The sequence below is a fragment of the Armigeres subalbatus genome, chromosome 1 (genome assembly GCF_024139115.2).
Source record: "Armigeres subalbatus isolate Guangzhou_Male chromosome 1, GZ_Asu_2, whole genome shotgun sequence".
In the NCBI taxonomy this organism is placed as follows: Eukaryota; Metazoa; Arthropoda; class Insecta; order Diptera; family Culicidae; genus Armigeres; species Armigeres subalbatus.
The window spans coordinates 190,459,931-190,485,810 of record NC_085139.1 but is presented as its reverse complement, the minus strand read 5'-3'; the positions used below and the strand labels follow the sequence as shown (position 1 = coordinate 190,485,810).

General features: G+C 40.1%; 1 protein-coding gene across 1 annotated transcript; it reads left to right on the top strand.

Annotated features, from left to right (window-relative positions):
• Positions 1 to 14,946: 14,946 nt before the first annotated feature.
• On the top strand, positions 14,947 to 19,465 carry LOC134205623 (myrosinase 1-like). Its single transcript, XM_062681039.1, has 3 exons — positions 14,947 to 15,341; positions 15,398 to 16,482; positions 19,258 to 19,465. Exons 1-3 carry the CDS (start codon positions 14,949 to 14,951, stop codon positions 19,367 to 19,369), a joined length of 1,590 nt encoding a protein of 529 aa, XP_062537023.1. The 5' UTR covers positions 14,947 to 14,948; the 3' UTR covers positions 19,370 to 19,465.
• Positions 19,466 to 25,880: the final 6,415 nt, after the last annotated feature.

Here is a 25,880-nt window from a genome sequence, read left to right as displayed (position 1 = left end):
AGCGAGGTTTTTGAAGGTGAACATTTGCTAGTCCCTCGGGATTAATTTTGAATCACAGAAAATGGCCGAACTAGTCGTAAGATGGTTTCCGTAGGTGAACCTATGGAAGGATCATAACTCAGTGGATCAGGGGACTTCAATGTGCCGCAAATCTCTTGGAAATCTTCACTCGTAGGTTTCTTATTCCCGGACACTGAACATAGCACTTTCCATGCTGGTGCGAATACTCTACTCGACAGCTTCAGTTCCGCCACTTTATTGCAAATGAATTCTGTCGTCAACGAAAACAACCGTATTTTGGATCTATGTTTTGCCAGTGATCAAGATCATGGTCCGTCCGTAGTTCAGACTCCTGCTCCTTCGGTAAAATCGGTTGCTCATCACCCTCCCATGCTGTAAGTGTGAGGATTGCTCATAATGCGGCGCATGATTTCAATGCACAATGGGGAAATCCGATTCCAAAGGTGGAAAAAATTGATAACTTTCCTCACGAACAACTAACAGCAGAGATCAAGAGCTTATTCGAAAGAGAATTTTGCAAAGAATTCAGTGAGTGATGTTTCATGGACGTGGAACGCTTCTGTATGTAGTTATCAAGCTCGTTTTGCCCTAATGCCCCATATATCGCGAGTTTCCAAACTATTTCTCATTTTATCTTTAAGACATTGTTCTAAAATTGTGTTTATCTCTTCACTGTGGATCCACAGAAGGGCACTAAGTATATTTTGTTGGTAAAAGTTGGAAATTTAAGGGATTTTGGGGTCAAATAGGCATCAAAGTGCATTTTATGTGCAATTTTCATGTATTCCGTAAAAATAGTAATATTTACAGATAAGTGTTGATATTATTGTCTCAAAGTGTTGAACAGATATTGACAAATGTTTGCCGAATAAAAATTAATGAAATAAATCGTTTCACAAATGTTTTATTTGGTTATTTATTGAGTAAAAAACGATTTTTAAAAACTTTTGAATAGCACCGATGCCAAACATTTCCAAACCATACCCGATAGCACAACTAGACAAGAATAGTCAAATGTTAGGAGTCTTGATGTGATTATAGATAGGAGGCGATGGGAGATACTCTTTTTTCTTACCTTTTTGCCCTAATTCCCCTATGAAATAATATAGCTCAATGATTCTGAGCAAGGAAATGATGTAGTAATGTTAATTTAATTCATATTTTCCAATGATATAATGAAAATAACAATTAATCATATAATTCATTAAAAATATTGAATTATAGGGGATTTAGGGGCCATACAGCTCATTTAATGTAATTTTTTATACAAAATAGGATAACTTTTCTCACGAGCGACTCACAGATAAGGTTAAGGGCTTATCCAAAAGCGAATTTTCCAAGAAATTCAGTGAGCGATAATTTATAGACATGAGATACTTCTGTATGTTGTTATTGAGCTGGTTTTGGCACAATGTCCCATACATCAAAATAATTCATATTTTGGTACTTTTATCTTTTGAAAATTACACTGAAATTCTGTTTTGCTCTTCATTGTAGATCCATACATAGCACTATACATATTTTGTTGGAAAAAGTTGGAATTTTAAGGGATTTCGGGGTCAAATAATCATCAAACTGCATCTATGTGAATTTTTCATGTATTCTGTAAAAAATAATAATACCCAAGAAATCATTTGCACTATATTATGTCGAATAATCATTTAGGGTTAATATACGGTTATTTTAAAACTTGTAAGCATTGATGTAGCTCTACATATGATCAATTTTGGCGAAATCAACATCCTATTGATTATTCAGATATTTTCAGATTATAGTTTATAGGGTAAAGTGCCCAATAGTGGACCCCCAACCAATAGTGGACCCTCCAGCCATTTTTGCATTATTACTGCACAATGTAAACATTTTCCTATGAAATTCCATCGGGAGAACCTACTTTGGGGCTGTCCACAAACCACGTAGACCGAAATTCCACTTTTTCAAACCCCCCCGTCCCCCCTAGTAGACTTTCGTAGACTTTTCCGAAACCCCTCCCCCCACCCCTTGAAGTCTACGTGGACTTTTCCAAATTTTACAAAACCTCATATGTGATTGGAAAAATATGGAAATCAACCACCTTTTAAGCAATTCAGCTATTTAATTCTTTAATTTCCATGTAAACATTACAACAAAATTATTTTGAGCTTTTTAGTGGAATGTCTTCACTTGTCATAAGACGAGTTTATACAATCCCATTGAATTCCACCACTTAATTGTATCTTGACAGATACGTATTTCGACCTCAACAGTAAGGCCGTCTTCAGTGTCTCGTACTTCAGTGACTCAAGTCGAGTCAAGTACGAGACACTGAAGACGGCCTTACTGTTGAGGTCGAAATACGTATCTGTCAAGATACAATTAAGTGGTGGAATTCAATGGGATTGTATAAACTCGTCTTATGACAAGTGATTACAACAAAATTCCAATTTCAAACATAATAAAATCAAACTGAACAAAATCCAACAAAACAAAAATCAAATTGAAACGAAATCAAATTTAATCCTCTGTCCATAACTCTTGAAATCAAATCTCAAAACCAATTAATTTAATTACTGTTCAATTCAATTTCTCCTAGAGGTGTGACACTTTTGCATTGGCGCACCACTGATAAAATCTGTCGCGAATTTGACCTATAATTCTCAATGCCGGTTCAAAACTGTGAAAACCGAAGAATTTTTAGAATTTGGAAAAAAATCGAGTTGAAATAACGAGAATGTCAATTCTACATTCCAATAAGTTTTGCGTGGAAATTTCATAAAATTTCTTAATTGATAACTGAATTGATAAGCTGAATAAATCATCTGTTGAAATTCCGTGATTTTTTTTCTAAATTCCAAAAGTTTCCCCGTTAAAAACCCCGAGTAATGTTCCGTGAATATTAGGAATTTTTCCCGAGGTAATATTAACAGTGGCGTCCCTCAATCTACCTGTGCACTGGGTTTAAATTTAAGGAATAGGTGTGCGGAAATGCATACAATAACTAGATTTTGATTAGTTTAAACGAGTCTGATAATTTTATTTCCCATTTGAGCTGTCAAAATACCATAATTTTATTTTTTTGGGTCAGTGCACAGGTAAAAAGTAAGGTTACGGGACGCTACTGAATTTTAAGTTAAAACGGACATTCCGAAATATTTACCGTGGAAATTTAGAATAGTTTCCTACGGTATTTTTAAATTTCTCTTGCAGATTTGGAACAATTTCTTTAAGAAATTTAAACAAATCTTATGAGCATTCCATAGAAATTTCTGAATAATTTCTGTAGAATTTTCAGTTGAAATTTTTGCGAACTTCTCGTAAAAAAATCGAATAAATTTTCATGAAAACTAAAAAGGCTTTTTTTTACAAAAATTGCAAATTTTTTGTTGTGGTGTGGAAACTTTTTGGTGGGAAATTCAAATAATTTTCTCGTAGAAGTTTTCAAAAATTTATTTAGAAATTCCGAAAATTTTCCATCAATAATTCCAAAAAATTTGCATTATAACTGCCGAAGAAATTTACGAAGAATGTTCCACAGGCGTTTCGAATAATTTTGGTTATATGTCCAAAGAATTCTTCGCGAAAATTCGGGGACTTCACAGAAAATCTCCAGTGAATATTCTGAAGGGTTTCTCGCGGAAATTTCGGAAAATTGCCTTTACAAGTTCCAAAGAATATCTTTTGGGCATTCCAAAGACTTTTTCTGGGATATTTCAAAATGTTTCCTTTGAAATAATTAATATTGAGCGTCTTAGGGGAAAATGTTACAAGGTTAAAATACTTCAAACTTCCATTTACTTCCGCTATATTCACTTATGTATCATCAGATATGTATTTCGTATTTCGAAAACGAAATACGTATCTGATGATACATAAGTGAATATAGCGGAAGAAAATGGAAGTTTGAAGTGTTTTAAACATGTTTCCTTTGTAAATTAAAAAAAAATCCGTAGAAGTACGACATAATTTCCATAGTTTGCAAAGAAGTTCCTGCCGAAAATCAAAAGAAATTCTAGTAGAATCTGCATTAAAATCCAAGTGAGGATATTGAAAAATTTTCGAAAGTTTTTATGAAATTTTTTGGAGAATTTTTCTGCTCAACACAGAAGAACTTCCTGGTGAAATTCATGATAGTTTTTAGCCGTAGTTCAGACTTTTACTTCAGTAAAAAAAGCGAAAAAAACGGAAAATCATAAAAAATCAAACTAGTGAACTCCTATAGTATGGTTCAAAAAAATTAATAAATAAAATAAAAAAGTCTACGTAGACTTTTGGTATACCCCCCCGTCCCCCTTCGTAGACTATCGTAGACTTTTTCGAAACCCCTCCCCCCCCCCTTCAAGAGTCTACGTGGTTTATGGACAGCCCCTTTACAGTCCTATGATTTGATTACATGCATTGGAAATGCTATATGAAGTAAAATTAAATGATTTTTTACAATTCTATAAAAAATAAACACGAGAGTGTCCATTATAAGAATATTTTGGGGGGTCCATAATAGGGAAGAAGAACGTCCCGAAACGGAACATAAAAATCAAATGAAGTGTCGACTATAGGGAAGCAGATTCCTATTATGGACCCTCAGGGGGTCTACTATAGGGCGAATTCAGTCATACTTTAAAATGTTAATTTCAACGAATAACGTCGTGTATTTGAGTGTTTTATGTATGTATCGTGAAGAGGAGATGCAGAACTTGGTATTAGATGTCAAGCAGCATTAATATGTTGAAAATTTCTACTCCTTATGACAAAAAGAGCAAAATTTCGCTACTAGGGGGTCCACTATTGGGCATTTTACCCTATTATCGTCATAATTTTTTTTTAACAGAAATGGATACCATAAAAAAATATACATATATTACATTAAAAATGGTTTTTTAAGACATTTTGGGACAAATAAGTGAAAAAATTCATTAATTATGTATTAAAAAAAAAGTTTCTGAGCCCTATACCCTTGGATTTATTTTTCAATGCAATCTACGAATATTTGTTATTTTTATAGTATCATTGACAAATTATAATTGAATCAATGTTACTCCATCATTTCTTAACCCAGAATCATTGAGCTATATTATTTCATAAGGGGAATTTGGGTGAAACTTTATGAGAAAAGAATATTTCCTATTTATTCCGATCTATTATCACATCGACTAATAGGGGAAGAGGTGGTAAAATGAACAGGGTGGTAAAATGAACAGGTGGCTATTTTTATGTTAAAACACTATTTAGGCGTATGTTGATCATGCAGACCTTTTCCTCGAAATAAAATAAGGTACCTGAGCTAATATTTTGGTTTTGAGACCGAACGAATAGCTTTTACTATCCAAAATATCAAACGAGGCCGTGAAAATAGGGTCTGATGTAATTTTTAACCATTTTTCCCCAAGCTTTAATTCTTAATAAATTCATAATAACATTGATTCAAACCTTTTCTAACCACAGCGGCAAAGAGGACAACCTTCACAAAGATGTTGCAGGGTAAATAGTAAAATTATTGGTTTGCATAGTTAGAGAAAGAGTTATTTATCACAAGGTACGTATGGGGTAAAATGTACACTTGTATCAAACTTTCACAAATTCATGATAAAAGTTGTGCAATTGTGAAGCGGAAGTTCAAGAAACAAACCATATCAAATAACCAAGTTAAAACATTGAATATGTAAATTTAATTTAAAAATATCTTTATGAGGGGTAAATAGTAAAATTATTGGTTTGCATAGTTAGAGAAAGAGTTATTTATCACAAGGTACGTATGGGGGTAAAATGAACACTTGTATCAAACTTTCACAAATTTATGATAAAAGTTGTGCAATTGTGAAGCGGAAGTTCAAGAAACAAACCATATCAAATAACCAAGTTAAAACTTTGAATATGTAAATTTAATTTAAAAATATCGGATATTTCAATACTTTTTTTTCTTCTTTTTATTATATTGATAATTAAGCGTTTTTCAAAAGTTATACCAGGTTTTTCAAAAGGCACTCATAATCTTAACTAGTTATATATACAGTGCCAGAGATAAAAAAAGAAAATTAAATGTTTCAAAAGGGTTTTAGAAGCGATGTTCATTTTACCACCAGGCAGTGTTCATTTTACCCGCACTATTTTTGTACATACGAAATTTCGATGTTTTCTATTTCGATGAAAAACTATATAAAACAATGTTGTTTAGCGAAAAAATTGTTCAGTGCAATAAGAATATGAGTTAAATTGCTGAAACAAGTGGTAAACTTTGCAAATTATCCTCGTTTTATTATTGAATTCAACGCAAGTCCTTAACGTGTTCATTTTACCACCTGTTCCCCTATATTTACTCGTATCTAGTTGTGAAAACGGGTATGGTTTGGGAACGATTGGCATCGGCACTTTTCAAAAGCATTAAAAAATCGGGTTTTACCCAATAAATCACAAAACAAAACACTTGCGAAATGATTATTTCATTAGTAATTGTTTCGCAAACATTTATCAATGTTTGTAGAACATTTTGGGAGAATAATAATATTTTTATTAATTTTTACAGACTACATGAAAAATTCACGTTAAGTGCAATTTAATACTTATTTGACCCCAAAATCCTTTAAATTTTCAACTTTTACCAACAAAGCATGTATAGTGCTTTTCTATGGATCTATAATGAAGAGGAGAACACATCTTTAGTACAATACTTGGGAGATAAAAGCACTAAAAATATAATAAACTGTGATGTATAGCATTGGGGCACAACTAGCTTAATAACTACATACAGAAGTGTCTCACGTCTATAAAACATCTCTCACTGAATTTCTTGGAAAACTCCCTTTCGAATAAGCCCTTAATCTTCTATGTGCGTCGTCCGTGAAAAATGTTATACTATTTTGAATAAAAAATTACATTAAATTAGCTGTATGACCCCTAAATCCCCTATAATTCAATATTTTTAATGAATTATATGATTATTTGTTATTTTCATTATATCATTGGAAAATATGAATTAAATTAACATTACTACATCATTTCCTTGCTCAGAATCATTGAGCTATATTATTTCATAGGGGAATTTGGGCAAAAAGGTAAGAAAAAAGAGTATCTCCCATCACCTCCTATCTATAATCACATCAAGACTCATAACATTTGACTATTCTTGTCTAGTTGTGCTATCGGGTATGGTTTGGAAATGTTTGGCATCGGTGCTATTCAAAAGTTTTTAAAAGTCGTTTTTTACTCAATAAATAACTAAATAAAACATTTGTGAAACGATTTATTTCATTAATTTTTATTCGGCAAATATTTGTAAATATCTGTTCAACACTTTGAGACAATAATATCAACACTTATCTATAAATATTACTATTTTTTACGAAATACATGAAAATTGCACATAAAATGCACTTTGATGCTTATTTGACCCCAAAATCCCTTAAATTTCCAACTTTGACCAACAAAATATATTTAGTGCCCTTCTATGGATCCACAGTGAAGAGATAAACACAATTTTAGAACAATGTCTTGAAGATAAAATGACAAATAGTTTGGAAACTCGCGATATATGGGGCATTAGGGCAAAACGAGCTTGATAACTACATACAGAAGCGTTCCACGTCCATGAAACAGCACTCACTGAATTCTTTGCAAAATTCTCTTTCGAATAAGCTCTTGATCTCTTCTGTAAGTTGTTCGTGAAGAAAGTTATCAATTTTTTCCACCTTTGGAATCGGATTTCCCCATTGCATTGCAATGCTTCAGGAGTATATATTTCTTACAATTTCTCAAGAGCCGATAATCGAAGTATTAACGAGTTATTGTCTTCATTAGATTGGGAGAGTATTTTGGAACAAGAGGATGTCGAAACTGCAGCGCGAATTTTCTCAAACATTTTGACTTACGACTGTCCCTGGAAAACAACTTCGTTACGCAAACTGAAATAATCTAAACGAGCTGCCTGGTGTTAGTTTTGCAAGGTACCGAGGAAGATATTCAGCGTAGGCTACGCTCTCACCCAAAACGTTTTTGGAGATATGTCTTTATCCCGTGCACAAAAAAAGGCAGGGAGCATGACGTTAACAATTACCGAGGCATAACTTCGCTGAGTACGTTGTCGAAGCTCTTTGAGCTGTTTATGATGGAACCATTGCTCTCGCACAGCAAACAACATCTCTCCTGAAATCAACACGGTTTTACTGCTGGACGTTCAACGACCACCAGCTGTTTGTGCCTGACATCGTTGACCACTGATAGCATGATTGAACGAGTTCAGACAGATGTCATTTATGTAACTTGCCAGCTCACGGAATGGGGAATTAGTACCAATCACAGGGTCGCTAATGAGCTTGAACCCTCAACGGTTCACCTGTTGTATCCCAGTCTTTGAAAACGAGGCAAAAACGTCAAATATACCTTTCTCAGATCTTACCTGAACCAACACACTCCACAAACCATTGAACTTTGGAAAAGGTTTCGATTGAAGGAAATCCGAAAGCACAAATTTATTTGTTCCGTTGGAACCCGAAACGAAGGCGAAAACGATAAAGAAGTGGAAAGGCAAATCACCAGGGCTATGCTTCTTTAAAAAAAATAGCTACTAAGACGAATTTAGCTTACATTTTATAATTTATTATATGGTGGTTACAATGGTACTTGCGTGTTCATTTGATGCTTGGTGCGGGCTGGTTGGTGGGGGGACATGCTTCTCATCCAGTTGCCGACTGATGTCGATCGGCGGCTCGGAGCACTATCTTTGGCCGGTTGTGGGAATTGGCGTCATCCACGTTTCCCGGCGGCGTCTGCGACGGATTGATGATGTGGTGTCTTAGCGATGATAAGGATCGGCGCACTATCTTGGCCGGTTGTGGGAATTGGCGACCTCCACGTTTACCGGCGGCGTTTGCGACGGACCGATGCGGTGTCTAGGCGGTGATGGGGATCGGCGGCTTGAAGCACTTTCTTGGATGGGCGTGGGAATAGGCGTCCTCCACGCTTCCCAGCGGCGTCGGCGACGATAGCAGGTTTCCCGACGGTTTCTATCAGTTGGCACTACCGCACTACGGCGGAATCTCTCCGGGGTATCGCGCTGGTGGTGGCTTGCCAGTAATGGAGACTGAGGGCACTTTTTCCGACCAGCTACTGACGGCGAGACGGTGGGATGGTAAACTAGCAGGGGGAATAGCCGCGGCTTTCGACGACGGAATGTGGCTTCTCAACCCCGATTTCACTGCTCTCACTTGCCGCCTTTCAGTCGTCTTGGCAGTTCTGAGGAAAAACCAAAAGAAAAAAGGCCCGCTTTGTGGACCTTTCTTCTGAAGCAAATCAATTCCCACAATTGGTATGAATTGGAGAATTAAATCTATTGTATTTTTAACAGCTTATTTCTTTTGCTTTCAAATTACACTTTCAACAGAGGCCTGATCCTGGAAAGGATCAGCCTTTTAAAAGTCTCGATGGTTGGTGCAGGAGACGAAACTATCAAAAATCGTTACCGAAGTTTGACAGTTGCTTCTTGCTGACTCGGGTTTCCCCTAGTGGAGGATACTTGAACTACCGCAGGGATATTTCATGTTTAGCCCAGCGGTTGTCATTACCTGCATTTTGACCGTGGTTATCTAAACAGTGTGACCGCTGAAAGTGGGAAAGAGTTTAGATTACACATCAAGCCACTGTGTATCATCACTGTCCCATTATTATGTTAGTGGATTTTTTGTATTTCTTTTTCTTTTGTTTTGTTTCATTTTTTTTTTTGGGAAAGGAAATTTTATTTGGATTGATGGAGGAGCCAGCAAGGTAAACCTGGAACCCAAAGGTTACATTTACACCGACCTATCTGCCACATTTGATAAGATAGACCATGTCATCGTGATCGCAAAACTCGACAGATTTGGAATTTGTGGCAACCTTCTTCGCTGGTTCCAATCGTACCTGTCCGATCCACAGTTGATGGTGGCGATTTGAGACTTTAGGTCTGATTGCTTCTATGCAACATCCAGTATACCACAAGGAAGTCATCTAGCTCCACTGATTTTTCTACTCTACTTCAACAATGCGCATTGAATCACGGTTATCGTACGCAGACGACCTTAAAATCTTCCTTTTGATCCACTCAATCGCCGGCCGCTACTATCTGCAAGTGCAGCTAGATCTCTTTGCCAGTTGGTGCCTGTTAAACCGCTTGAAACTGAGTCCTATCAAGTGTTCCGTCAAAACCTTTCCACGAAAAAGGCAAACGATCGCATTCGCCTACAACATGCACGGTACGACAATCGGGCGCGTGAATCAAGTAAAGGATCTGGAAGTTTTTTTAGACTCGCAATTAGCATTCAACCAGCACGTCTCTTATATCGTTGAGTTTTTTTTTTCAGAACAGCGAAAAATTTTACCGATGTGTATTGTCTGAAGTCTCTGTATTGTGACCTCGTCGCTCTACACTGGAATATTGTGCAACAGTTTGGACACTTTGGAGCCCGGCCTATAACAATTGCTCTGAAATATTAAAATTCTTCCAGCGCCGCTTCCTTCGTTTCGCGCTTCGGGAGCTTCCTTGGATGAATCCGTTCCAGTTGCCGAGCTACGAAAGCAGATGTCGTTTAATAGATCTCGTGCTGCTCCGCACCAGAAGAGATACAGCAAGTGCAATGACGATTACTGACACGCTGCTCGGTCGAATCTATTGTGAAGCCATCCTGGAGCGACGTTCACCAACGCACGCTTCGCAACAACATAATGCTTCAGTTGTCTCTATGAACATTCTATTTATGGCCTGCAAGGATGAGTTACTGGCTTACAACGTCAATATAGTGGCATCGTTCTTTGACTTCAACAGCACTGAAGATGAATGTACATTATTGATTGTAATTTTTGCTTTATTTATATTTTGTTTTACTTTTATTTGCTGACCTGATTTGTATCTCTGTTTTCGTTTTATGTTATTACACACATCATTGGGGCTACCTGTTGATGGATAACAATAAATAAATAACTGTGCTGCTGCCTGATCAGTCCATACAAGAATGATAAAAGAGCGAGTGAGAGAACGAATACGTACGGCGAGCCAAAACAGACCGTCGGTCAATCCCAAGCCACTGTTTTACCCTGTTGTGCGCCCTAACCTTCTTTTGGTGCCTGCTGCAGCTGCTGCCCCAACTGTCTGCTGCGAGTCGGTTCCTTGTCGATCCATCCATCCATTCCCGACATACGAAAACCGATACCTACGGCGCACGTAGGCGGTCTCAGAGTGTAGTGTGTCCACACCCCTGTAACGAAGAGTGTGTTTTACTGTACTAATGCTGTTGCGAATGCGCCAAACCCTAGGCAGGAGATCTCTCGACCCGTGGATCAATGATGCAGCTAAATACTGCAGCCAGGGTAGGAATATTTCACAGTCAATGCAGTGAAAAACATGGATCTCAGTATAATCTGCAGTCGCCTTCATCGCCGCCGTGGTGATTGCGACTGAGTGCAGCCGAAAAATCATTTCCAACACCGACCGTTCAATTTCGCATTCAGCCACTCCCAAGTCGCTCTGACAGGCTGCTCAGTTCGCGCTTTACCGCATGACTGTGAGTGGCCCATTTAAACGCGTGGTGATTTTTTTCAATTTGCTGGGTGAATGTGTACATTTTGCTGTGGTAAATTTCATCTTCGCGGCGCAGTGGGTGATGTGAGTTCTGTTGTTTACTTTTCTGCCTCTCCGGGAATGTGAGGTTGATTTTAAAGCAGGAAGAAAATAAAAAAAAAATATAAAAAAACATCACCTTCATCCAGTGCTGCCGAATATTTACAACCCTGACTGCACTGCCCATGATCGCATATTTGTAACATTTGCATTTTTGTCGATTTTGTAATATGCTCATGAATTATCTCCAAATTACTAGTTCTTCCAGTTGACCAGGTGAAATAAGAAAGTTTGTTCCCACAAACTCGAAAAAACTACCAAGTTGTTATGTAACATTAAGCAAAGTGACCGCATACCCGTAACACTAGAAAACTTTATTGCCGGTACGCCATGTGCTGTGTATAAAAATATTCGAAATTATTTTGCATTCCAATACCAAGTAGTGGAAATCTCTCTATCGAAGATTCCAATTGGATAAAATGTTTGGGTAATTTTTGGGAATTTTTAGAAAATCATTGAGATTTCCATACTTATTCATATCACAATCTTCATCGTTCCATTTCCCCCATGCCTACTTTTGTCGATTGTTACAAATATGCGATCATAGGCAGTGCAGCACGATGTACACATTTTTGAATGTCTATGTTCATCTATTGAACTGTACACTGTGGACATCCATATCACAGGAGGTTATGTAGTGTACGCGTAGTCATTTTTTCCAGCACCATATTCCCAAATCAAGCAGAAAACATAACTTGAAACTTATGCGGGATTACAGGCGCGGTGTATGTGCGTTCGCGCGTACCACGTTGGCACCATGCCACGGCATACTACGAGATCGCAGGATGTGACCTGGAAGATGCTGAACTATGCCGAAGTTTCCCTCAGGATAACTGGAGCACGCAACGTTTCAGGGTCTATTCTTATCTGGTAAAGCGAATGTTAAGGCCTTAGGTTCGAAATGATCTTAACCTATACTCAAACTATAAATGGGTACCTACCATGGCATCCCTGCATGATTCCGGCGCAACACGTGACGCTGATGACTGGTCCGATCCGCTTAGCTTATCACTAACTTCGTAATCAGCTGAAGTCTTGTAGTCTGCGAACGAAGACGAAACTCGATCCCTAATTAATCCTTTGGCTTTATATGTCCTTGTACTTTAAAGAAAGCTTAACAGAGAGCTTTCGGGGTGTTTGAAAACAGAACATTCCCGGAACTGAACAACATCTATGATTCGGACAACAATTTCGTTGAATGCCACGTAATCATCAATCCCATCGTAATCCACGTAATCATCAATCTCGTATGAGAACTTACGAGCGATCGCCATTCTTAATGCCGCCTTCAAAGAGATATTCCATATCACTTTCCGTCGTTTGTCACCAATAGTGAATGAGTTCGTGGGAAGTTATCAAGCCGGCTTCGTTGACGGCCGCTCGACAACGGACCAGATCTTTACTATACGGCAAATCATACAAAAATGCCGTGATTATCAGGTCCCAACGCACCATCTGTTTACCAATTCAAGGCGACATACGACAGTATTGACCGCGAAGAGCTATGGAAAATTATGGACGAGAACAGCTTCCCTGGCAAGCTTACCAGACTGATCAAAGCAACGGTGAACTGTGTGGGGGTTTCAGGTAAACATTCCAGTTCGTTCGAATCGTGCCGGTGATGGACTTTCGTGCCTGTTGTACAATATTGCACTAGAACAGAGCTGCCCAACGTACGGCCCGCAGGCCGGATGCGGCCCTTGGCTTTATTTTTTTGTGGCCCGCGGCGTATAAGAAAAATTCTTTTCATTTATTAATAACTGCTGGTTATTACGCCGTTACAAATATTTAATTTTAATCATGTCCTATAGGTCTTCGAAAGAAGCCAACAATTCCATGTCCTGTTACAAACAAAAAACAAAGATTGCTCAAACGCTTCAACATCGTGTTGAGTTTCTCTTTAAATTTTTTTAGCCACTTTGTTCAACTAAATGCCATTCTGAAAACAAAACGTATTTTACTGTGGTTATTTTGGAAATGTATAAAAAATATGTACCAAATATTTCCTGGCCCGCAAGCAAGTGATCAATCTGAAAACTGGCCCGTGGCTTGAAATGGTTGGGCCGGCCTGCACTGACAGCCGGGGTACGATTTTTAACAGATCCAGTGAAGTAAAAAAATTGACTGGGTATGAATGCATCGAAGACAAAGTACATACTAGAGAGCGGAACCGAGCGCGACAGGGCCCGCCGGGGAAGCAGTGTTACGACAGATGGGGATACTTTCGAGGTGGTCGATGAATTCATCTACCTTGGATCCTTGCTAACGGCTGATAATAATGTTAGTCGTGATATACGAAAGCGCATCATCTGTGGAAGTCGGGCCCACTACGGGATCCAGAAGAAACTGCGGTCAAAAAAGATTCACACCCGCATCAAATGTGTCAAAACGCTCATAAGACCGGTAGTCCTCTACGGAAATGAAACTTGGGCCATGCTCGAGGAGGACCTGCAAGCACTCGGAGTATTCGAGAGACGGTTGCTTAGGACCACCTTTGGCGGTGTGCAAGCAGACGGTGTGTGGCGGCGAAGAATGAATCACGAACCCACCAGCTCTATGGTGAACCCTGCATCTAGAAGGTAGCTAAAGCCGGAAGGGTACGATGGGCAGGGCATGTTGCAAGCAGGACATGTTGCCGGACAGCAACCCTGCAAAGATGGTGTTCGCTTCACACCCGGCAGGTACAAGAAGGCGTAACTCGATTCTATCATCCTTTTGGAGCCATTAAAAAAGGATTAGCCTCTATGAAACAAACAATCTAACTCTTATATGCAGTTGATGTGGTGCTATGGCTAGAGTGACCGCATCCCAACGCCATTTTTGTTGGTGTTCTAGGTTCGAATCCCATTCCCGTCATACAGTTTTTATGGCCTCCCAAAAATTCTTGCGAAAAGCGAGTGAGGGATAAAAATGATGATACGAAAATAGAATTTCATCAAGTAACAACGATTTCCGTTTATCTCCCAGGTGCGTTCCAACCAGACAAATGAAGCTAGTGAAAAATGTTTCTCACCTTCAACTACGAAAAAAGATTCTCCTTCGACCCAAAAATTACTTGATGTTGTCTAATCGAAACAAAATGTACGAAACTTACCTTGTATGTTTTGCTTTCGATTACTTTCTATATTTTTACGACCTATCCAAATTCAGTTCCATCATTTCCACCTTTTCTTGTTCTCAGTCTCAGACCATACAAAAGCTACAAAGAGCATTCCACTATGAATGCACCACAGTACACAAATTATCAATTGCTTGCCTTAAAGACGAGCTTATCAACACACTAAAGGTCAACCGAACATAAATCCTACAGATGCAGTCTCGTTATACATTTGAACGAACACAGTTCACCGTAATGAAACTAGCGATCGTTTATTTTTGGTTTTGGAACATATTAGTTCGATCAATAAGTGGTTCGCACTCACCGATTTTAATTACAACTCCATTTGATCGTTGGTCAAGCAGTAATAAAATTGATGATAATGAACTTGCGGAAAAAAAGTTTCCGGAAAATTTTGCTTTCGGGGCAGCCACAGCAGCCTATCAAATCGAAGGGGCTTGGAATATAGACGGCAAAGGCCCGTCCGTATGGGACACGCTAACGCACAACCATCCAGAGGCAGTAGTCAATCGAGCCACCGGAGATGTTGCGTGTGATTCCTATAATCGCTATCAAGAAGATATAGCTGCCCTGAAGGAGGTTGGGGTGAGTATAAAGGTCGAATACTGTATGCCATATTTTAACAAATATGTTTGTTCTAGTTTGATTACTACCGATTTTCGATCTCCTGGTCCAGGATACTACCGGATGGTGATCTCTCTTCGCTGAATCGGGCAGGATTAGATTATTACAACAAATTGATAAATGCCTTGTGGGCAGCACGCATCGAACCCTTGGTTACAATGGTTCATTACGATATTCCTCAGTATGTTCAAAACTTGGGTGGCTTGGCCTCGCCACTGTTTGTCGAGTATTTCAAAATCTACGCTGACGTTTTGTTTAAAAATTTTGGCGATCGTGTCCGGTATTGGATCACACACAACGAACCATACGATTTCTGCGTAGAAGGCTACGGCTACGGTACTGACGGTCCGATGGTGCACGCGCCAGGTGTTGGAGAATATCTTTGCGCTCACCACGTGCTTCTCAGTCATGCCGCCGTCTATCACCTCTACGACGATAACTATCGTCAAGATCAACATGGTAAAATTGGAATGACGCTCAGTGGAAGATATTTTTATCCAACAGATAATGTAACAGACCTGAATGCTGTAGACCGAGCACTTCAGTTTCAAATAGGTTGGTTTGCACATCCTTTATTCAGTGAAACGGGTGGTTATCCACCTATCATGATAAGCGATATTGGTGATCATAGCCTACGTGAAGGGCGTTCTATGTCACGGCTGCCGGAGTTTTCGGAAGAGATGACTTCATATGTTCGTGGAACGGCGGACTTTTTCGGATACAATTACTACACCAGTCGACTGGTGACATTTGATAAAAACGAATACGATGTCGATACTCCACCTTCTGTGGATAAGGATGCTGGCTTAGTGTACAGCGTAGATCCATCCTGGATACGTGCCAAATCCACTTGGCTGTATGTTGTACCGGAAGGGTTGCGAGGAATACTAAACTGGTTCAAGCAGGAATACAACGATCCGCCTGTGCTTATCACCGAGAATGGTTATTCAGATGATGGTCAGTTGAACGATGATGACCGAGTGGAGTATTACAAGCAACACTTGAATGCACTCCTTGATGCATTACTGGAGGATAAATGTCAAGTGGTTGGATTCACTGTATGGAGTATAATCGACAATTTTGAATGGCTGCGTGGATATAGGTATTATTTTTTATAATTTTATTTCATTATAATAATTGGTTTATTAGCTTTTTCCTATTGCACTGAATGTAAAGCGTGCGACGTTAAGCATAAGTATGTTATGCATTTTGGTTTTGGTGGTACTGGATGTCGAAAGACCCAGCTCACACTTTCTTTGCCACAGATGTACTTAGTCAGGTCTCTGTGTCGGGTTAGTCTAGGGTCAGTAAAAACCCCAAATTAATCCACCTGGTGGTGATGATGCCTTTTCCGTGAGATAGAATAGGTTTACAATCATACAAGGTCAACATAATAATAAGTCACATTCGTTTATACATTATTCATCACTAGAATTTACATATAATGCGAACGCGTGAACCGGATGAGTATTACTCCCAAAACCCAAATAATTTCACCTGCTTTTCTTGCATGTAGCCAAGACACCAACCTTTTTGGATCGATTTACCATTTTCTTCAAGCCTTTTGAACCCATCCGACATCCTTTCATTTCAACTAATACTTGGCCCCTGTCGAAAAAGACAGAACAGAGAAATGAAGTCACACTTCTATGCTTCTATCATACCATCGCCTCCGATAATTTGTTAGAGAAACTTTTTGCTGGGGACTTTCGTCTGCCCTTTAGTGACCTCAGGGTCGTATTATCGCTAGCTCTTCGGGAGAAATTGGGCGGATGAGCGGAAAGACTTCCCTAATACAAAAACAAGGTGAACCGAACAATAGTTAAGATGGTGGAATGGAAATGCACATTTACATTTTGTATTCAGGTCATGGATTCAATGATTTCATTCTCATAAAGAGGAAGGATAAAGGAAGGATTACATCACATACCGTTACTGCTTCGACGAGGTGTATGGTGGCCAGATAGGCTCCGGCAGGATGGAGAGTTGCCGATGATTGGTGATACGACCGTCCATCGCTTCGTCGATTCGGCGTTCCAGGAATTTGTGACAGCTTAGCCTCGGTTCGGCAGCATTAAGCCCTGGTGGTTTCCAGTAGTGGAGGTCGGTAGGCCCAGATCTAATCTCCGACGAAGGCTTGACTTCCTTCTGCAACGGTTGTTGCGACGGTGGGGTATTCTTGCTCCGTTCACTCAACACAATCACACGCTTGTTGGTACTCCGTCCGACAAACAGGTTTCGCACACGGGGCGTTCTGGCGGCTTCCGACGGCTGTCAAAGTGGCTTTTTATCTTGCTTTTTATCCGATGTTCCACGTGTCGAAAAGATGGCTTCTCATCCAAATCACTAACCGGGCCAGGCGAATACAAGTGGCTCACCGGTTTTTCTTCTTTCGATGCACAGCTCACTTGCCCTAATCACAACTAGCACAATTTGTGCTTCGAGCACGGGAAAACTTTTTACGGCGGTCCCTGTAGGGCCAAAAGAAAAAGAACTTTAAATTACGCGGACTACGAGGTGATTTCTTTGGCGGTTAACGTGGAAGAGCCTTGGTTCGTCCGATGACAAACAGTTTTGTCTGTTTTTTTTTCGATCCATCGTTTCGGCGCCTTCGGTGGCTGGGCCGATGGAGATGACAGTTGCAAACAACTGTGGCTTTCAGGGGGTCGCGCATAGGCGACGTACGGTGTATGTTCGAAAGGGATTAGATGGATTCAGGGATGTTTCCAATTTTTATTTTAGGTTTCTTTTTTGTAGTTTAATTCGATTCTAAATCCATTACTTTTAAGTTCAGTTTTAGTTTTCATAAATTAAAGCAATAGTAGGTAATAGTTTATGTAAACAGTAAGTAGAATTTTATGAATAATTAATTATGTATAGTAAATTTAGGAAAATTTCTAATGTAAGCAATTTGGCAGGTTACAAATTGCCGGGCTTCGGTTGAAAAAATTGCCACGTCGCACATTGCTTCTGTTGTCGACTGCTATAACAGTTGCAGTGCGGCGTCACAATGATTGAGGTTTATTCGGATGATCTCTATTAATTCTGGCCCTCCTTTGCTTTCTTGTATGCAGGGCACTCGTCGTAGGGTCGTTCCGTTTTGCAGAACAGGCATCTCGGTTGCTTTGTGTAGTCCCTAGTAACGTGCCCTTCCTTCTAAATTTTTGCAGTTTTGCATATGGGGCCAAACGCCATGCATTTGAAGCATCGCTCCATTTCTTTGGTGACGGGGTGATTAGGCAAATCAAGCATCCGAAAGATATTCAATTTGCAAAAAGAGAGCTAACCGCGGTGGAGGTTGGTACTCGGATTCTGATGGCTTTTCCGCAAACGTGACCTTCAAGTGGTTGTGTAGGGGTTATCACGCCTATCTAGAGAGTAGGAGGTTGAAGGTTAGAGACCCTCTAAGACACGTGGATTCTTTAAAGCAAATTTCATATTAATTTGTCCGTTTCGAAACATGTGCTGTGCATATGCACAGCCAAGCTATTTAACAAAAAATGATTGTCATACGACCGAGTTGCTGAATAATATGCAATTAATTATAACAAGTTCGTTTTGAAGAGAATAGTTAAGACTTATTTCGATACAACTCTGTTATAAAAGAAAGGCAAAAAATCCTTTTATGATTTTCATCAAGAATATCGACAGCTAAATACTTATGAATATTTTGTATATTGAAGCGCTATTACGCTTCTTTCACCCTGTAGATATTAGACTTCAGTCAATGCACTGTTAGACAAAGTTTCAGAAAGAACATTGAGCTACAAGTACATCAAACATAACGTTCTAAAACTCTGCTAAGCAGCCATTACAAAAAAATCAGTCTAGTCTCAATTCCAAACTTAATTTTCTACCCTGATTTGTTTCGTTTCAGCGAAAAATTTGGTTTATATCACGTAAACTTTTCCAGCCCAAACCGGGAGAGAACACCAAAACTTTCTTCCAAATTACTGCAATCCGTTATCAAAACAAGAGAAATTCCTTAAATGTATGAATGAATAACATTTTCAATCTTCAATTTTTAAATATAGTCTCAGCTCCACAATAAATTCATTGCAGCATGCTATTAAAATAAAATAAAACTCAAACTTTTCGTCAAAAATATATGTAGTACTGTACGGGGCCTTCCTTAGCTCAGCGGTAACTAGACTGGTAGCCACTTTCTAAGTGATACAAAGGGTAGGTGTTTCCCGTTATGTTGGGATATGAATACTCGGAAGTAGTGCGTAACGGTGAAAATTCGGCCATATCGTCAGGCTCGGTATAACACTGAAGCTGACAATATGGCATCCCTAACCCCTAACGGTGTCAGGGACCCGTGCCGACGGGATGAATGACCTGAGGGGTGAAACAATTAGCAAGAAACAATTAGGTCATTCACGGAGGTTCCACATAGTGAGGGCTGCTTCAGCGGCAAGCGGGTGGCAGTGGGTGGTACCCACACACCCCCAAGTGATGCACATGCGGTGCAAGCGAATGGGAGCTGGTGGTATTACTCGCAATACCCCACAGAGTGAGGGATGGGTGAGCACGGGGGATTGATGTTTCTGCGGCACCTCAGAAATTGGAGACGTGTAAGGTAACTCCACTCCGTTGCAGGACGGGGTGACCACCACACTGATTGAGGACTATCTTAACATCGAAATGTCAACAGGAGGGTACCTCCTGTAAGGTAACTGGTTTTTCGCCCTGTCGACAGTATCAAAGCCCGGGTAGGCGAGTGTTGTACACGCGTGACTTGCCGGGTGTCCCACGCCCAAACGATGCACAGAAGGTGCACAGAGTGGAAACAAAAATGTCAGAGGAGTGGTGCACAAGTGGTGCAAGCGAAAGGGACGGAATGTATGAGCGTGCACACAAGTAACCCTCGGATGGTAATAATTGCTGGCAGTGGGTGGTACCCACATACCCGGAGTGGTGCGCACGCGGTGCGCGAGGAGAGTCCCTGATTGGCAGGGAAGCGAGTGGAAGTAGGGCATTAATGCCCTCATGAAGTGATTGGACTGCCTAGGCAGTAGCACTTGTCGAGTTGTCGGGGCAGACAGTCGTGGATGGGGTTGCAGAAATTCTGCGTGGCCCGCCCCTTCCACTGACCACCCTGTCTGCCACGACAGGACGAAGAGGATGAGTGAGTCTGCCCGTAGCTAAAGTAGGAGCGGCATAAGAGCCACTCCACAAAAGAATGATTGGAATAGGCGACTCACCGATTAGCTGCAGTAATTTGACGATGTGCTGCTGTGATGTCTACGCTCCTGGTACCTTGCGCGGTAGGGAGGGACTAGATGCCGGTTTAGTCGTGGTCTCACGTGGATAGAGACTTTCACGATGGGGCCTTTGGCTGACTCTGGCCGCGCTGTGGCTATTGACGACCACTGCGATGGAATAGCGGCGCGTTGGCGGGCCGCCGTCTTCCGGTGGCTGCAGAAAGCCATACTCTACGCGTCGAACAGCAGGAAAGCGTAGATAGCAAGGCTATTGGTATAGCACATTCACAAATGTCTTGATAAGCAGGTTAAGCATTTTACCTGTTTCTTTTTCTTAAACGCCAACTGTACAGCCCTATTCCTAAGATAACTTTTGTTCACTTCGACTCACATTCAAAGGATATTCGACTCGGACAAGCTCGCGACACTTCTACACTAATCTGCAGCTCGAACGAGAGTGAGATGTAACCTTGACCCTCAGATTAGGGAATGCGATCTCGGCCGAACTAAACGGAAGTTCTATTTCCCGCGATCATCTTCGAAATATTGCGGATCTTTTGAAATTTTTCCATTTTACGGATTCCGTAAAGTTCTTCCGCAGGCTTGAAAATCTGTGAAACACTGAAACAAAAATCAGATATTCGGTGTTGTCATCATAGTATGCCATGCAAAACGACAAAGAAAAAGCATGAAATGACAACTGCGGTAGTTTATAAATTGAGCCAAAAAAAGGAATGCTTTCTCTGGAACAGCAATAGCTTGGTAGTGTCACTTAAGTTGGATGCTCGCTCAGTTTCGGTTTTGATCGTGAATCTTTTTCCAACTTTCTCAAAGATAACAAATGGACCCGTCCTCGCGAGCTTTCACTAATATTTTTTTAATCTAATTTATGGCGCTGAATCTACTACCTCCTTGGCTATGGTGACGTACCAGTTGATTCGATTCTAGTCAACAGCAACTTTGATCCATGATTATTTATCATTCTATAGTTTCTCATTCAAGCATATCATTCAAAAATGTGATCATTCTATAACTAATCATTCACGACGATGGAGCGTAGGCTACAAGAGGTAATCCCATCCCCACACTACCTGGGTTCGCCTCCCAGGTGTCTGGTTGCAGATTTCCGTTACCATCGTTAAAAAAAGGGTAGGTGTACCGGTCTTGGCCATAGCACCAGTTATGGACATAGTTGGAACAATAATCAATTAATATCCTTTTCACTTCTGTTACTTTGGATTTTCTTTTGCATTATTTCGAAAATAATCTGTTTGTTCTTAGAAGGGTGTGTTTCTAATAGAGGGCCTGAATTGGTTTAATATTTTTCAAACTAGAAGCGTTTTAAAATATAACACCTAGACTAGAACTAGAAGGGTTTTTATATATAGCACTCACATTGTAGAATTATTGTCGTTTTTGCATTTTTTTAAGGGTTAAATTGTTCAGATTGTCCCACTTGCCATTTGCAGATTTTGGCTTCATTTGAAACTTCTAAGGCTATGGACCATTCCACCGATTCGTTTAACTTTTAGTTAAAATTTGACAGTCCGATGGTTATTTCGCCGTGGTTAAAAATAACCCTGCTCCGGAGCATGGTTAGATTTGACAGTTCAATAGTTAAACTTTGTTCGCGAGAAAATTGGCGCCAAATCCATTTCGTTCCGAATAACTATCAATCTGTCAAAACTCAAATGAGTCGGCTTCGAAGTAAAATTTTAACCACGATGGGAAAATAACCATCGAAGTGTCAAATTTTAATTAAAAGTTAACCGAATTGGTGGAATGGTTCACATCCTCAATCGTTTTTGATGTCACACAATTATTTAAGTGCTCAAAATATTTTCTTTTCACATCAATGATCAATTTAGAAAAAAAAAATTGTTGGAAATCCATTGAAGTAAAATATGAGTAAAAACTTTTTCCGGTAGTTGAAAGTCATGATCAAGCAATAGCATTAGTACTTACTTGATACTTGATGGGCTACAGCTCCTCGATGAACCTACGCCGAATGGAGTATCCTCTTCCACTGAACTCGATCCTGGCCAATCGCTTCCAGTCGCCCTGAACGTTCAGCGCCCTCAGGTCCTCTTCTACTGCAAAAAGCCATCGTTTGAGCGAAGCCTATGCGGGTTCTCTACTGAATATTACTTCGCTTGGCGTTCTTCCGACATACGACCAACGTGTCCAGCCAATTCTGCGATTCATCTTCTAAATTGCTAAAAATCCCCCTATTGGATGTAGGGCCGTTTGACCGAAAAGTTGAAAAAATCCTAGGATTGAGAGTGGTGAAAAGTGAGTAGTGTGCATTAGACCTCTTCATGTTTTCAAAAAGTATCGAAAATTCAACCGGTCAGCCCAGAATCACAATTCTTATGCTAAAATACCTCTCCTGCCCAATTTTCAACTACCTCGGACAAAATTTCGATGTGGCTCTCGACGATTTAGTGTTTTTGGGCTATTTCCAACTTCCGAAAAACTCTAACAAGAGATACAAACGTCGAAAACTATCGCAACAACCTCTATACGGAAGCTTTTGGTGTGCTCTACAAGTCTTGTGAACATTGCTATTCGTTCCGTTCACGTTTTGTCCATGTAAAAGTGATTTTCAAGCTTTTAAGTGCACATAAATACTGTTTCCTCCAAAAGTCGTTGTTCTACAAATTTCTTTAATTTATGACAAATAATTGCTAATTTATTATATTATTATTCTTCTTTTTTCCCTGAAAATTTAAGTAATATAATTGTCAATGTGCGATTTACCGTTAAATTCTAAAAAATCAGAAGCTAAACATTTGTCATAAATTTGCACGCTGAGATTTCTCCAAACAAGTTGTTCAAACAAAGAAGCTTCGATTTCACTTGTTACTACGCTGCACTCAATGTTAAAAGCATGCAGACGTATGGTGAAATTAACAAAATTTTAAAGTCGTTTGTTGTAAGCATCAAATATCATATGATTTGATTTATGTTTTGTTCGAACAACTTGCTTAAAGAAATCCTAACGTGCAAATTTGTGAGAAATGTTCAGCTTCTGATTTTTAAGAATTTAACGGTAAATCGCACATCGACAATTATATTACTAAAATTTTCAGGGAAAAAAGAGGAATAATAATATAATAAATTAGCAATCATTTGTCATAAATTCAAGAAATTTTTAGAACAACGACTTTTGGAGGAAACAGTATTTATATGCACTTAAAAGCTTGAAAATCACTTTTACATGGACAAAACGTGAACGGAACGAATAGCAATGTTCACAATACTTGTAGAGCACACCAAAAGCTTTCGTATAGAGGTTGTTGCGATAGTTTTCGACGTTTATATCTCTTGTTAGATTTTTTCCAAAATTGAAAATAGCCCAAAAACACTAAATCGACTTGAGCATGCGTGTGTGTGCATTATATGCAGTTTACCTCAAGAAGTAAAGTATGAGAAATTTCTCACATCGCATAAGAATAAAGAAGTGAGAAGTAGAAAGAGAATTGAGATGTAAAAAATGGGAAGTGAAAAGTGATAAATGATAAGTTTGAAGTTAGAAATGCCAAGTGAGAAGCAAAAAGTGAAAAAAATAGTGGGATGTGAGAAGCGAGAAGTGAAAAGGTGTAAAGTATGAAGTGCTCCTTCTCATGTGAGGAGTAAGAAGTGAGAAATGAAATGAGAGAAGTAGAAATAGGAAATTGTGAAGTTAATCTTTATTCCTTCCTTGTTTTATTTTTATGAAGGTTCACTGGCAGGACTCTGAATAGAGTAGAAACCTCTGCACCAGGCTTTTGATGATACCGTTGCATAATTCCATTCAAAGTAGTTTGCCAGCCGTCCAAGAAAACGCTGTTGCAACTGAATCAGGGGAAATTACGTTCATAAGTAGCCAGAGAGGTCTCATGCTAACTAACATCGTAATCGATTAAAGTCATTTCTGTCATTTTCTTGTTAGAGTCAAATTATGTAGTCAAATTATGTTGGCATACAAACTATTTGGGCATCTATTGTCATTGTACGCGCTCAAAATCGACCGAAGTAGTTTTTTTGCTTTGTGCTATTCTTACGAATAGTCCACCGACAGTGGACAGTGGCTGCAGTGCCTTTGCACTCTCTCACTGCTGACGAGAGCAGCAATGAGACGATTTAGTTGGGGGGATTATAGTACAAAATGGGACAGTCTAATATATTTTAAGTGATGGTACTTGGGTCCGGCTCCAACATTCCGGCCACCTTGGAACACGTAGGGGTTCCAACAATACAGCGTTGGACGAATTCATATGTAGTTTTGGATGATTGTGGTTGTTGAAGACATCAGTTCAGTGATCGCTTCGCCGTAGATCCTCGCAGTTGACCGGGAACAAAAAAGAAAACCAGGTAGATCGAACGACTTGGCTTGAAATGAATGGAACTGCAATTACCTGTGCTAAGCGCAGGTGCGCTTCGAGCAAGTTCTCCCTTGCGGGTTGCTTTACCTGGAACGACGGTTTCAGATGCTGGGATCCGATGACGGCAGTAGAGCGATCTTGGATACGGCACGAACGATGTCCTTTCCTGGGACAGTGCGCAGAATTACGACGCGGACGACCCCGTCCTTGCCCGGATGCAGCTTCATAATACGCCCGAGTGGCGGGAGGGATGTTGTCTTCCTTCACGACGACGATGCGGCCCACCTCAACGGTGACCGGGGGATTGCAGCCTTTCGTTGCCCGTGACTGCAGCTGTTGAAGGTACTCCGGGTACCAGCGGGCCCAGATGTTCTGGAGATGCTTCTGGACCACGTCGTAAGCTTCCAGACGGTTGTCAGGAATTCTACGCAAATCAGCATCGGGTACCGCTTGAAGGTTGGCCCCGACGAGGAAGTGTCCTGGAGTTAGGACCTTCAGATCGGACGGTTCACTCGGCATCGGAGTCAGCGGACGGGAATTAAGGCACATTTCGACCTGTGCCAGTAGAGTCAACATCTGTTCGTAGGCAATGTTTGTGTTGCCTACTATTTTCAGGAGGTGCTTCTTTGCTGACTTGACGACAGCCTCCCAAAGCCCGCCAAAGTCCGGGCACGTGGCGGAATGAACCGAATCTCGTTCTCCGCACACCAATTGAAGATCCGATCCCGATCGTTGTTGTCCACCTTCAGCATCCGGAATATGCGGTTTAGTGCGTGTGACGCACCCTTGAACCTTGTCGCATTGTCCGAGTGCAGCTCGGCGATTCTTCCTCTTCGAGCAACCACACAACGGAGGGCTGCCAGGAAAGCAGCTGTAGTGAGGTCGCTAACAAGCTCGATGTGGACGGCTCTCATGGCGAAGCAAAC

Bases quoted from the DNA above. Each gene is read 5' to 3' on its own strand.
- LOC134205623 (XM_062681039.1), top strand. From the start codon at position 14,949: ATGCAGTCTCGTTATACATTTGAACGAACACAGTTCACCGTAATGAAA. The intron at 15,342-15,397 runs GTGAGTATAAAG...TGTTTGTTCTAG, and splicing joins CTGCCCTGAAGGAGGTTGGG to TTTGATTACTACCGATTTTC. The intron at 16,483-19,257 runs GTATTATTTTTT...GTTTCGTTTCAG, and splicing joins GAATGGCTGCGTGGATATAG to CGAAAAATTTGGTTTATATC.